The 14,437-nt window shown below is 37.7% G+C and overlaps 1 protein-coding gene across 1 annotated transcript in view; it reads right to left on the reverse strand.

The window, feature by feature from the left end:
* Positions 1-29: 29 nt before the first annotated feature.
* The window catches only part of LOC126975421 (homeobox protein B-H1-like), a gene marked incomplete at its 3' end in the record, with an annotated part of 114,498 nt that continues 100,090 nt past the window's right edge, over positions 30-14,437 (reverse strand). Inside the window, exons 4-5 of the mRNA XM_050823309.1 lie at positions 592-778; positions 30-178 (exon numbers count right to left, since the gene is read on the reverse strand). Coding sequence (XP_050679266.1) covers positions 30-178; positions 592-778 — 336 coding nt within the window. The remainder of the gene's footprint in view (positions 179-591; positions 779-14,437) is intronic.

A 14,437-nucleotide genomic window follows, 5' to 3' on the forward strand; every position in this document is an offset into this window, starting at 1 on the left:
TGTGGACACAAGATGGTACTCACGGGCTGGATGGTGGGTTTGGCGACGAGCATGGGGTCTGTGGGCGAGTGGACGGGCGCGGCCGCTCGGAACGACGACATGGGCGGCAGGGGCAGCTCCGCCCCGCCCGCCGCGCTCGCCTCCCCGCCCGCGCCTGCACTCGCGCCCGCACCTATTCCTGCAACACACAGGGGCACTGTCAGTGTCAGTCGACCACAGACATACAGTATATAGTCCAAACAATTTGTTATGTTTCTAAAGTGATAACCCTCACTTCTGGGATTTATACACAAATAAAATTTTATGAATGGGGTTGAGCAGGTTATCAACTGTAAAATAGATCCTGTGAATGTAACCACAACTTGAGAGTTGGACAAAGCATATAAGATTTTATGACGATACGTCACTCGAACGGTTAGCTCAGTTGGGAGAGCACTCGCCCGGAACGCGAGAGGTCGTGGCTTGTTCGAGTCCCGCATCGTTCATAAAATTTTGTTGGTGTATCATTAATTCATATTTACAGTATGAGTGGCTATTGTGAAGACTGTAATGTGGTGGTTGGTGGTTGAACATGTTTGTTGGTGGTAGTACCTGGCGAGGTGGCGTAGGGGTCGTGGTGGTAGGGCGGCGGTGGCTGGTAGTAGGGCGCGGCCCACTCGCCGCCGTAGTAGGGCTCCTGGTAGGGCGCCGCCCCCGCAGCGCCCGCACCGCCCGCGCCCGCGCCCTTGGGCGACGCGTACCTGCTGGGCGAGTCGTGTCCGAACTCATCACTGCCGTACTGGAAACAAACGGGCTCAATTATCATCGTGACACAATTGTACCGAAATATCGAGAAATTAACGTAAGCGGAATATATCGCACATAACGGAAAATATCTCATATATCAAGGTCGCTCAGAGGGCAATGGAGAGGGCTATGGTTAGAGTTTCCCTGCGAGATCGAATCACAAATGAGGAGATCCGTAGGAGAACCAAAGTCACTGACATAGCCCAAATGATTGCGAAACTGAAGTGGCAGTGGGCAGGGTACATAGTTCGATTGACAGAAGGCCCTTGGGGCAGTAAAGTCATCGAATGGCGTCCACGTACCGGAAGAGTATTGTGAAGTCTTGGTAGGCCCCAACAACAAGCCCCTCGACAAGATGGACCGACGATTTGGTCAAGATCGCCGGAATACGTTGGATGAGGGCAGCACAGGACCGATCGTCGTGGAAATCTTTGGGGGAGGCCTTTGTCCAGCAGTGGACGTCTTCCGGCTAATGATGGTGATAGTGATATTATTAGAAGACCTTAAATTTATTCAAATAGGCCTAAACTTTCAGTGGAAGTACAGTCCAATTTTTGTCACCACTCTTTCAAGACAAGCATGCATAATATGTAATATTAAGAATGTAAATTGACAGAACTCTATCTACCTCATTGTAATGTTTGTATTATTAAAAAGCGCTGTGAGAATGATCTTTTACTTCGATAACTTGTTTCGTGCATACATAAGTACACACACACTTTTTTTAATTGATATTTCTATTTAGTACCGTAACTAAGCAGGGCGCCTACTCCTAAAATCGATATTCGATATATCGTGGCATTAATCGTGGCTTATCCTACTCTTAGTTACATCGTATTCAATGTCGAAACGACGATTGAACGAACGAAACATTTTTCGATATTATCGGCCCTAACCCTAATCTTAGCTGAAAATGTCAGAGGCGAATATTCGAATTTTGTCTTATTTATTCAATTTTAAATGGTCATATTATATTCATTACATAATTTTTAAATATTTACATTTTGTGTAAATGATGGAAATTGATGGTGCAGAGTATGGCATTGTCCTTAGCGCCTAAATTATGTTTTGACTGTTGACACTTAACAACAGCGACATAGCACAGATAATATTTAGTTTTTCAAGATTTGCGCATAATTCATTCACTCTAACATCGTAAAAAAATCAAAATATTAGTCTATGGTTACGATGTTGTTACGATAAACGACATAGTATACGAACAATAATTGTTAAAGTAGGATAGGTGCGATATATTCGGAGTATTATCGTATCGTTCCCAATATATCGTTGTCGATTTTGCGAGTAGACCTCCAGAGCTTAGTCAGTAACGCTGCAGCAAAGCAAATTGTTTAATAAGTGCTTGTAGTGGTACACGAGCGGGTCACTAAGCCCAACAGATTGGCCAACGCGGCCCGCGGTGAGTAACACTATTGTGAAATCGGTTAATGCAGCGGAAATCGTTATTGTTTCACTATTTTTGGTGCGCGCCACTCCGCGCTTCGAGTAAGGAATTAGTTCGGTCCACTTCGATCTAGAGCACCACAGTACAGACATACACAGTTTCATATTAATTTTTTTACGAAAATGATATTATTGATAAGCCCAAAATTTCTGAGCGGCACTACAACTGAGCTCATCACCCTGAGACATAAGATGTCAAGTTTCATTTGCTTAGTAATTTCACTAGCTACGGCGCCCTTCAGCGACCGGTGCTTCACGGCTGAAATAGGCGCCGTTGTGGTTCCCATATTCTAGCCAGCATCCAGTGCAAAGGAGCTTCCCATTGGTGAATATTAACGGCCGAGACAAAGAATATATGCTGCACGTCTGTAAATAAGCTATGAATTGGATTTATTTACAGCTTTGATATATTTTTTCATAAGTAATAAGTGTAATATGTACTTGTAATTAATGTCTTTACTTATACATCACTGACAACTTTGTGCAATTTAATTTAATTAAAAGAAAAATTAATACTCGAGTATTTTACGGCAAGCTACATTGCTTTGAAATAAGTTGGGCAACATTATTATACATAATGATGCGTCTTATTGTTTACGAAGCCTTTTTTGATCATTCATTTCAAATGTCGGTATTGAATGAGACTTGGCCGACACGCTCGGCTATGTAAGTTAAGTCGGCTCGAGTCGGCAAAGGATACGTCGTATCCGTCGGTTATTCTGACAATGTCCTCTTCAGTGCACAAACATCAACGATACATATAATATAGATTACAAAAATGATTCTCAACAAAAAAAAATACTGGTAAAATTCTCCGTCTATTACTCTTTCGTGGCCTATCAAAACCATTTTTTTTATAAAATTGTATTAAATAGTCTGAAATAAGGATAAGGTTACATTGTACATCTAATTTGAGCCTCTTCATAATGAGAGGCAGTAAGATAGGGAACGACGAAACTTCAATGCAGTTCGTCGTTAACCACTAACTGTTCGTATCGATGTACTGTGGCAGCACTTAGATAACGGCGCGGAGCTCTTTGATTGTATCGCATTTGGAAATTGCTACTAAATTATCTCTAGTCCTACTCGAGTCGTACAACTCGCAAATCTGTTTAATTAGCCGCTTACTAGTTACTAGTGACTTTCGCCATATCGACTCCAAAATCTAACTGCATCTTAACTTCCGTGCATTAATAAACAAGGGATCTTTATAACTTTAATCGTCGTTGTCGCAATAGGTACATAAGTCGACTCTCACCACAGAGCTCCCGGTTCGGTCCTTGTCCGCGACCCATTAATGTGTTTTCAGTTTTCGAATTCATATGTATGCTAATCATCGGTCGGCAACGCTCTTGTGACCCCTCAGGACAGTTACAAGAGAGTATGGGTCGCAGTAATCAACTACTATCAGCTGATTGATAGTATGTATGGCCTGCTCTTCAATAAAAAAAATCATTAACCCATACTTAGGTATTTCGGGCCTGTATAAGTGACAGTGGCAGTTATATCCATTATTATTATGTAATACCGATACAAATTTCCCGATTGCTCTCTATACAGAGGTAGAGCTATATATACGGTATATGTTATTGAGTTAAGTCTAAGCTAGAGGTCCCGGGTTCGAATCCCGGTAGGTGCAAGCATTTATATGATGAATATAGATGTTTGTTTCCGAGTCATGGATGTTTAAATGTATGTATGTATGTTTATATGAATATAATATGTATGTTTAAGTAAGTATATTGTATAAAATATATCATTGTCTTGTAACCCATAACACAGGGTATATATGCTTAACTTGGGGCAAGATAATTTGTGTAAAAAGTGTGTCAATATTATTATTATTATATTATTATGTTATAACCTAAAAGCCGGAGCACATCGTCGGATTTGGTAAGGTCGGACCATCGAAGGTCCGGTGGGGGCTTCGCACAAATAAATAAATAATATGAACATAAATATATGAACTTTGTTTTAACCATAAGTTCAAAAAATTCCAACTTCAACAAATTGGGGGAAATTCGTTAGGGAGATACAGTGCGCTTTTTATAACAAGGAGCTGGGTGACATACTCGTAAATGTGTTTTCAGAGATATGAGACTTCAAATAGGCTAGATCATTTTTCCGCCCTCAAATATATTGCATTGTTCGTTTCGTAGCTTTCAGTCTTGTAGGTAAATGATTTAGTCTTGATCTCAATCAAGTGTGTACATTTACCGATGTGAGCATCGGTCATTGCACAACTTCAAAGACCTACCGCGTCAGACTCATCACGACTGCAGCCAGAGCTATTCGATATCCAAACAGCGCTAGACAATGGCGGTGTGGCACAACGTAACGTAAACTGTGCACATGTCATTGTTATAGACGAGAAGCCGCACCACATCTCCCCGACCCGACCTACATGCAAAAACACTATAAAAATATTTTCATTGAGCAAACTATAATATTGAACATTCTGTGATGCAGGAAGTAAAACTATTGACGTGATTAATGTATTGTTTAAGATAAGCGTGGGAGTCGATGGTACATTTCAGGCGATAGAGAATCGAACTGAACCATGAATCTTTACAAATCTTAGGGTATAAACACATTGATCACATTTGGTACAGCCGAACCATCGGACGCAGACTGGTGGTAGCGGACCATACTCGATGATATGGGAGGCTCCTATGTACAGGATTGTGTTACGGTCTGAAGGTCGCCGTAGCAAGTGAAATTTGATATCTTACGTGTCAAGGTGACGAGCGCAATTGTATTGCTGCTCAGAATTTTTTGGTTTTTTAAGAATCCAGAGCGACAACACTGCATTGTAATGGGCAGGGCGTATCAATTACCATCAGATGAACGGCCTGCTCGGCTCATCCCTTATTTTAATAAAAAAAATGTCGATGAACAATGCCATCGCACAAACTATATCATATTATGTCTATGAACATAAAATTAACCATTAGGTGCCTACATTAGTGATTGTAGAAGAATATTTACCTAGAGTCTACACGGTACTTATCAAATGATAGTTTTTTAATCTGTCTCTTAATTGTTCCGACTAATCTCCGAAACGGTCAGACCGTACTGTCTTATCCTACCAAAAGAATTACATAAACATTGCCTTAACCACTAGATAAACTATAGACCTGACAGAATCGCGAATTCAACGAACGTTGCTCGAGCAATAGACAGAGCCACGGATTATTTGTCGACACTCGCTGGCAACATTAAAAACATTGTTCACTTCTGACTGACGTCTGATTTCTTTCCATTTAATTTTTAATTCCTCTACAATATTTATATCGTTATGTATGGATTACACAATACAGCTTCACTTGTTATACAATATTATATTTTAATCATCGTTAAGAGATCGGTATGCAGTCAGTTCTTTTTTGTACTTAAAAATATTAGAATTATTGGGTATTAAATTTTTAAAAAATTCTGTGTAAAATTATGTCTCATAAACATACTTATCAGTGAAGGTGTATTAATTAAGAATTACTAACGGTTGCGGGAAGTGAGAAGCACGGGGGCGATAACTAGCGACTTATAAATAAAATTGAGCTTTGCTATTTTGTTGAGATAATATATTATAACATTATTTTCATAAATATGTTCAGCAGGTGACAAGGTACCTATTAATAGTAACTCATGTCAGTATAGTGTGATCAGTATACATAATGGGTCCATCTGTGTATAACAGGCTGCCGAACTCGATCACGAAAGATGCAACTTCCACAACGGTGTTTAAGACACAACTTCGAAAATGTCTTCTCGAACATACGTTTTACTCAGTTGAGGAGTTTTACAAGATGCCAGTTATTTGACTGGGTAAAACTTATTTTACAATACGTAAAAAAATATTTATTTTCTTTACATACATAACAATATATAATTACATATTACTGAATTATTGTGAATTCAAATTCAAATATTTTTATTCAAAATAGGATTTCAAATCACTTATTGAACGTCAAAAACTACCACCCATTCAAAAGAGACTGCCTCTCAGACCTGAGAAGAATCGGCGCAAGCAACTCAGCGAGCTTTTTTTTTAATATAAAATATGGATTACAATGTGATATCGTACAATAAACATTTATAATTAAAGAGCCTGAGGGTGTTCGCTTTATTCCCAGTCCGTGATGTCATTAAGAAAATTCGTTTATGCTATAATAACCCTTCACACACAAATGTTTTTTAACAATTCTTTTAAATTTCTTAGCACATTTGTGAGGTAGGACTTCCCTACCTATTTATATTGAATGATAATTTGAATTTTAAATTGACCTATTTTTGTTTTTTGACTTGTAACATGGTGTTATTAATAAATGATTTGATTTGATGACCTAGTTTTATTTATAACTTTGAAAATAACAGATTTCAATAATAATAAAAATACGGTCCTGCTTAAGGAACCCTAACTCATGACACAACAAACGTTGCTGATTATAGAGAAGTATTAAGAGCGCTCAAATAAGTCTCGCGGATACTTAAAGCCTTAACAAATCCCATTGAATGGGGCGATTGAACGCTTGGCCGAAATCGACGACCAAATACGACGACGACAAATAGAGAAGAGCGCGGTGATTGCGCGCATTGTTGGTCACTGCACCGCCGGACGTTTATATTGGCGCACCTGAACGTGTTTAAGATGGATCACGTGGCAAATGTCAATTACAAATTCAAATTATCAAATTACCTCCATTCAAGTACGAGTACAAATGATTGCGAAACTGAAGTGGCAGTGGGCAGGGCACATCGTGGGGCAGTGAAGTCTTCGAATGGCGACCACGTACCGAAAGACGCAGTGATGGTACGCCCCCCACAAGATGGACCGACGATCTGGTCAAGATCACCGGGATACGTTGGATGAGGGCAGCGCAGAAACGATTGTCGTGGAAATCTTAGGGGGAGTCCTTTGTCCAGCAGTGGACGTCTTCCGGCTGACGATGATGAAGTAGAGTACATTGATTTCAAATTCATTTTTTTTATTCAAAACAAGACCCTGAATAAATAAAATAATTGTATTGAGATCAAAATTTACCAACATGATAAAATTTGCATAACTCCGTTTCTCGGTTTGTTAATATCGTATGGGCTCAAGGATTTACGTTTAGCAAGTGCAATGAGAATCGAGAAATTGTATCTCGATTCACAATTGGTTAAAACAGTTTATATTCACAAAGTAATTAAATAAAAATCTACTTACTACATTCTAAATGAACTCTCTCGACTTAGCTATTCTGGCCAGTGGACAAATACCGTTGTCCCGCGGTGTAGATAACAGAACGCCGGGCATTGTTCGTCCACTTATGGCGTAGAAAATAAAAAGTAAGTAATTTGTATAGAAGTTGATATGAATTGTGCGCGCAAACACTAATATTGCTTGTACACTTTCTGAATTCTTTGTGATTCAATAGACGTATAACTTGACGGTATTTACGAGTTAATATTGAGGCTAACAGACGGTCTTCTTCCCGACATAAATACTTTTGAGAAATTATAATATACTAGCGGACCCGACAGACGTTGTTCTGTATATATATAAAAAAATACTGTTTTATAGGAATTTGTCAATAATTTTTCATAACATCAAGAATTATTTCGTAAAATATGCTCCCTGTTGTTATAATGAAATTGTTTCACAACAGAACTGTCAAACCGTGCGTCAATAAACACAGTCTTTCACAGAAAATATATCCATACAAAACAAATATTGGAAATAAAAGTTATTATGGGTCTCAGATCGAAATAAAAAGTATCCTATCTCTCAAGTTGGACTAAATTGCACTCCATGAAGTAATCCCCATTTAAATCCGTTCATTAGTTTAGGAGTCCATCGCGGACAAACAACGTGTCACGTAATTTATATATATTAAGATTAAATGTATTGATCAAATCCATCTAAACAAATAACATTGAATATTTTTTTAAGTCGCATCGCGTCGCTCGCGGAATTCAAGAAAGTACTTTGTATAATTTCTTGTCTATTTGTCTGTGTATAAATCCGATTCATCGTAGCAACTTTTTTTGATTCACTCACTTTGACACATAAGCTATCCAGTTGAGGTTGAAATATTACCTCGTGGTACGAATGAATGATCGAACTAAAACAAACCTCCAACTTGATTTGAGGTCAACCTAAATTGGATAGCTCTAATGACGTCGTGGTATGAAATAGCAAAGCAGTTCATTTTAGGTCGTCAATTGAATCGTCAGTTCATGGTAGGCCCGCAGGTCGGTAACTCTCTATAGAGCTATATACATTTCGTTGGTTGCGGCGACCGGGGACTGGTTTCGCCACGGTGGTGTACCGGTGAAATATAATGGCCCGTAGGATTGAGCTGGGATAGCGACCATGTAGTACATAATATCAAGTTATCTATTAGCGCGCGCGTGAGTCACAAGCTCGGCCGCGATATAAACACACGTAAATCACCGCGCTAACTGCTCAAGCTCGGGGAACACAGGCAGACCATTAAAAAACGGGATGGAGGTAAGTGTTATGAGTTATTGGATAAATAAACAATGTATGATTGAGCGTTGTCTATTTCTCGGTACTGGCCATCATAAAAGTTTCACGTTGAAAAATACATTTCCTAAAATCTATACGCTACACATAAATTTAACAGGTTTGATTCATTTTTGTTTAATGAAAATAAGGGACGAGACGAGCGAGACGTTCAGCTGATGGTAATTGATAACCATCAAGTTTAAACATTAATTAGGCATATCGATGGTCAACATTGTTTCATTTATTTATATAAATGTTACACGGGAAACGTTAGTAAGTACTTATAACTCAATAAACACGGTAATTTTTTTTGTAGTATACAATATAATTTTTACCTTTTTTATTTCTATTTCTACAAGCAAGTAGTAAGTTTTGTAACGTTCATAATGAAGCTAAAAAAATTTTGTACGGTCGGCAAAAAAATATAGTTTATTTTTATTTGTAGAAATAATAAGTATAAGTTACTTTTACAATTATAAAGCTGCGTTCACACCGGTTACAATAATTTTATTTTATATATGTAATAGACAACACGCGTTTAATTCGTTGAACAAGTTTGTTAAAGGAATTAAACGCATGGTTAGGTTTCTAGTAAATCGGAATCGTAAATCCTACTACTCCATAGCAGCTGAATACCTAAGTGATCGGACAGCCTGGGACTAGATAATGATTATTTAATAGCAATAAAAATAATATATACAGTATAATAATATATATATAGACAATACAATATTGTTTATTTCATTATAAAAAAAGAGCCCAAAAAAAAAGAATTCTGGGAGAGTTTTTTGCGCCGCTTCCTCTCTCTCAGAGCGCCATTTCTTTCCGAAGCGGTAGGAGTATTAGAAATGACATAATAAAGAGTTCTGAAGGAATCAATTTTGAGAAAATAATTGCCTTTTTAGTTGTACCAACAACATACCTACTATTAAAGCTAGACCATCTTAATTAAATGTGAAGCCATTAGTCACAAGATTTCTACTTAAAGAAAGAAGAATTGTACAAGCATATTATTTTAATGTTTATTTATGCGAGTTATTCACTTAACTGTCTCGTGCCAGATTTTGGCGAGACAACACGTCCTGAGGATGCCTCGTGTAGAGGCGAAACACGTGTTGAATTGTTTTTTAAAAACAAATATTGGCGGAATTAACACTAAAGAAGACTTAAATCATTTGTATATTTATACAGTTATTTCTAAGCTAATTATATCATAAGAAAACATGTTATACCTTTAAAATAACATTTATTCCCAATGAAGTCATCGTTCTCCTATCTTTGTTGACAAAATAATGTTTTCCCAATCGACTAGGTATACTACCATAGGTACAGATAATGTTATTCAAGTGTCGAGTTCAGTGGTTTGTTGAAAAAAAAAAAGTTCTCAAACGTATCCTAATTTATAAGAATCAGTTAAAATGCCGCTGTTCAAAAAACAGAACTCTACGGCAACCGGCGTAGCGTACATTTTGGCGGAGCACAATTGTATCCCGGAATCATAGCGCGTCATCCCCATTGCATTCATTTCCTGTCTGTTGACGCGTGGTCCAAGCGACACACTATAGCGAGTTACTCACCCGTCCGCCCGGGGCGAACAACAAAACGGTTTTGATGTACGCGGCGGCGCAATGTATGTAGGTACGTAAGCATTCATACGTACTGGAATACTACGCCGGCCCATACACTTCGCGGCCGTTAACCGTACAGCCGGGATGTATGAAGATTGAAGGCATAAAAAGAGTTAGTTCCTTTTTAAAACCTAAGAAGGATATGCAAGATATCTTCCAATGGAAAATGACCCAGACTAGCAATCCTTGGTTCGAGCCCATCAGGCGTAGAATGTTTGAAAAAGTTTTTAGAAAGTTGATACTTATTGTTGAACTGTTAAAATTTTATTAAATAACAAGACTCAAATTACTGTATTCTATTTTTAAGTTACGCAACAAATTTTCCTCTTGTATTTAATGCTGTAATAAACAGAAATGTTACTTATGTTTGAAATAAGACTATAATCACAGTATGTGCCCAAAATGAAAGACCAACTAAAACCAAATAGGTAAATCTCTCGGTTTTACTAAAAAGTTAATCCTACCTACTCTCTTTTTAAGAAAATTTATAACTAGTATAAGAAAACAATTTTTTTTTATCACCACGTCCAGAACCTTGCCCTTCTTCCGTTGCTTGCTCGCCTATCGTTGAATTATGTACAATATGTAATGTATTGTAAGTATGTATAAGTTGTAATAAACTTGTCTTCTGGCACGACCTTTAAGTGTATTCAATTCATTATGAGCGATCACTTAGGATTATATTTTAATCAATCGCCTTCCCAACAGTTATCATCAGATATGGAACAAGTAGGTATTGATCAACAAATTTAAACGGAAATCAAAATTATCAAAAACACGCCATTGATAACAAAGTTCCACGAAAAACGTGTGTGGTGCTTGGTAAACCTAATAAAGGATTCTTTTTTTATGAAAATAAGGGACGAGACGAGCAGGACGTTCAACTGATGGTAATTGATACGCTCTACTCACTACAATGCAGTGCCGCTCAGGGTTCTTGAAAAACCCAAAAATTCTGAGCGGCACAATCGCGCTCGTCACCTTAAGACATAAGATGTAAGTCTTATTTTCCCAGTAATTGTACTAGCGACGGCGCCCTTCAGGCCAAAATACAGTAATGTTTACACATTACTGCTTCACGGCAGAAATAGGCGCCGTTGTGCTAACCATAATCTAGCCGGCTTCCTGTGCAAAGGAGCCTCAATAATCAAAAATTCGAATGGCGACCACGTCCCGGAAGACGCTGTGTTGGTAGGCCCCCCACAAGATGGACCGATGATATGGTCAAGATCGCCGGAATACGTTGGATGAGGGCAGCGCAGGACCGATCGTCGTGGAGCTTTTTGGGGAAGGCCTTTGGGCGTCTTCCGGCTGATATGATAATGATGTTAAACCTAATAAGGCATTATCTCATTCGTAATTTACTCTAAAACTATCCATTGCTAGAGATCGCTTGGCAAATGATCATGTCCAAACGAGTCAACTGTACTACAATGAATCTTTTATATAGCTTTCATGGTATTTAGTTATTACGACTAAATCTGATTGTATTTGTTGGAAGATAAAAAGCCGTAAGCTTCACATTTAAAAAGCACACGTATCTGCGCAATGACTAAGGCTGACATGAAGCATGTGCGGCAATCAATCGAGCACCATTTTTACATTTATGCGCACATAAATATTGTTTTTTTCATGGTCGTATTAAAAAGCATACTGCAGTAATTGGCGATGATGTGGTGTGGTGTTACAGAAGAAGTAGCAATAGTAATTATTCGGAATACTGGCATGGTTAGATCATGTAGAGATCGATGAATAGGGTAGTGTTGGGAATAGGCGACCTCGGGCTATGTTCCACGATTAGATCATGAATATATCAGCAGACCGGCAAGTATGTTAGGATCAGGGCAAAAGTTATGTGGACTTCCGTAATCTCTGCCTTGTCTTGAGGCAACCGCGATTGTATGTATGTATGTATGTTTTTTACAATAATTATTGTACGATTTAGGTATTACTTAATGTACTGTACTTAGGTCGCTACTAGATAGGGAATAACTGTGCTAATTTTAACTATGACTTTATTAAATTGCTGCTTAATTAAGGATATATATGAGCTGATAATATAATGAATGAGAGCACTCGGTCGCTGCTGTGAGTACACTGATCGCCACTGAGCGGCCGACACTGCTGCCGCCTTACGCGGTTAAGTTTGCTGATCGGGCGAATACCTAATCGATCTAAATTACATTATTAAAATAATTATTATAAATTAAAATTTATTGAAGTAGGCGTTACTTTGCGGATATCCATAATTATACAAATGATTAGTTTTCTTTAGTGTTAATTCCGCCAATATCTTCTTTTCAATTCATCATTCTCTTAAATTCTGTATAAATCTGTGTCTCGTTCCAGATTTTGGCGAGACAACACGTCCTGAGGATGCCTCGTGTAGAGGCGAAACACGCGTCGAATTGTTTGAAGACAAATATTGGCGGAATTAACACTAAAGAAAACTCTAATCATTTGTATATTATAAATTAATTAATAATTATAATTTAAATAAAGTAAATAATTAACGAAGTTATGGAAAAATTTATTGTTGTAAACTTGAACCATTTATTTTGTACAATTAGGTTTGGTCCTTGGCCCGCTACCGCTCGCTCCTCAGACCAGCCCGCGCTAGACATATTAATAATTTATATCAGGAATTATGACCGCTAACACGATCTCATTCGTTACCATTGTGTCACTGGATATTTATATACACCGCGAGCGTCTATCGCCCCATCATAATATCGTCTACGAGAACCTTTTTGATGGCTGTTCCATGCGTCATGCTCGCGAACGGGAGCTGCTTGTGGTGCCTGATCGGTTCTATCTTCGAGAATTTAAATTTTTATTCTGATGCTGAATTGAAATACTGCAATCGCTACTCTTTGAGATTTTAAGCATTAAACCCATATTTTTAAATCAATCAAATCAATGAGAATCATTTCCTTGACCTACTTATGAATGTCAAGTTTTCTTTTTACATTTATCTCATTTTATTATTTCGGTTGAGCTTTTAAAAGTGGCAAGAAACCCATTGCCACACAATCTTTCTTAGTATTTAAATAATCCTTTAATTTGTAATAAGGTTTTCCTATAAGTTCTTGTTTAACATAGGCTTTGGACTTGTCGAGGGCCATTTCCATTATGTTTTCAGGGAAGCATATATAAAATCTAACGCAATTTGCCGATAAACGACTTGTCGAGTTTACTTACCCTAGAACTGGGCATTAACAGTTTATTTTTGTTAATATAAATTTATTGTTAATAAAAAGAATGGCAATGACCTTCTTGCAACTTGCGAACTTAACTTTTCCGAAGTGGTGGTAGAATTTATAACATACTTAAGTGTTATTTTGATGTGAATGAATAATAATAATAATAAATCTTTATTTATTCATTAAATACTTATTCTTGTACAAATACTATTTTATTACGAAGGTAATAATAATAAAGTAGGTAATAATTAAATTAGTATACTGAAGTAATACAAATGATTTGAGTTTTCATTAGTGTTAATTCCGCCAATATTTGTCTCCAAACAATTCGACATGTGTTTCGCCTCTACACGAGGCATCCTCAGGACGTGTTGTCTCGCCAAAATCTGGCACGAGACTGAATCAAGTGAGTTTTTTTTTGCGCCTAAACAAGGGAAAGGGCTACCCTCCGGGATAACGACGGGAGGGAGGTGGTGAATGCTCATGCATACCAACGCAGCCGGAAGCCGCTCTTTTATAACCTCGTCCCATGAAATGACGCGCTGTGATTGGTCGGCTGTTGTGACGTATTACCCCCGGAAGAGATACGCAACAAAGGTGATAGGACTAAATTTGTTTGTTCATTCAACAATGTAAATATGTTATTTTTGTGTTTTATTATTTCTAATTGCTCTAACACATTTAACACTAAAGAAAACTCAAATCATTTGTATAATTATGGATTTCCGCAAAGTAACGCCTACTTGAATAAAAATACTGAAGTAAATTAGTATAATAGTTTACTTTAGGTGTAGCAATATGACATGGGGTCTCTACACCCACCACATAGTACATATAGATCACGAGGA

Source organism: Leptidea sinapis, chromosome 35, assembly GCF_905404315.1.
Source record: "Leptidea sinapis chromosome 35, ilLepSina1.1, whole genome shotgun sequence".
Classification (NCBI taxonomy): domain Eukaryota; kingdom Metazoa; phylum Arthropoda; class Insecta; order Lepidoptera; family Pieridae; genus Leptidea; species Leptidea sinapis.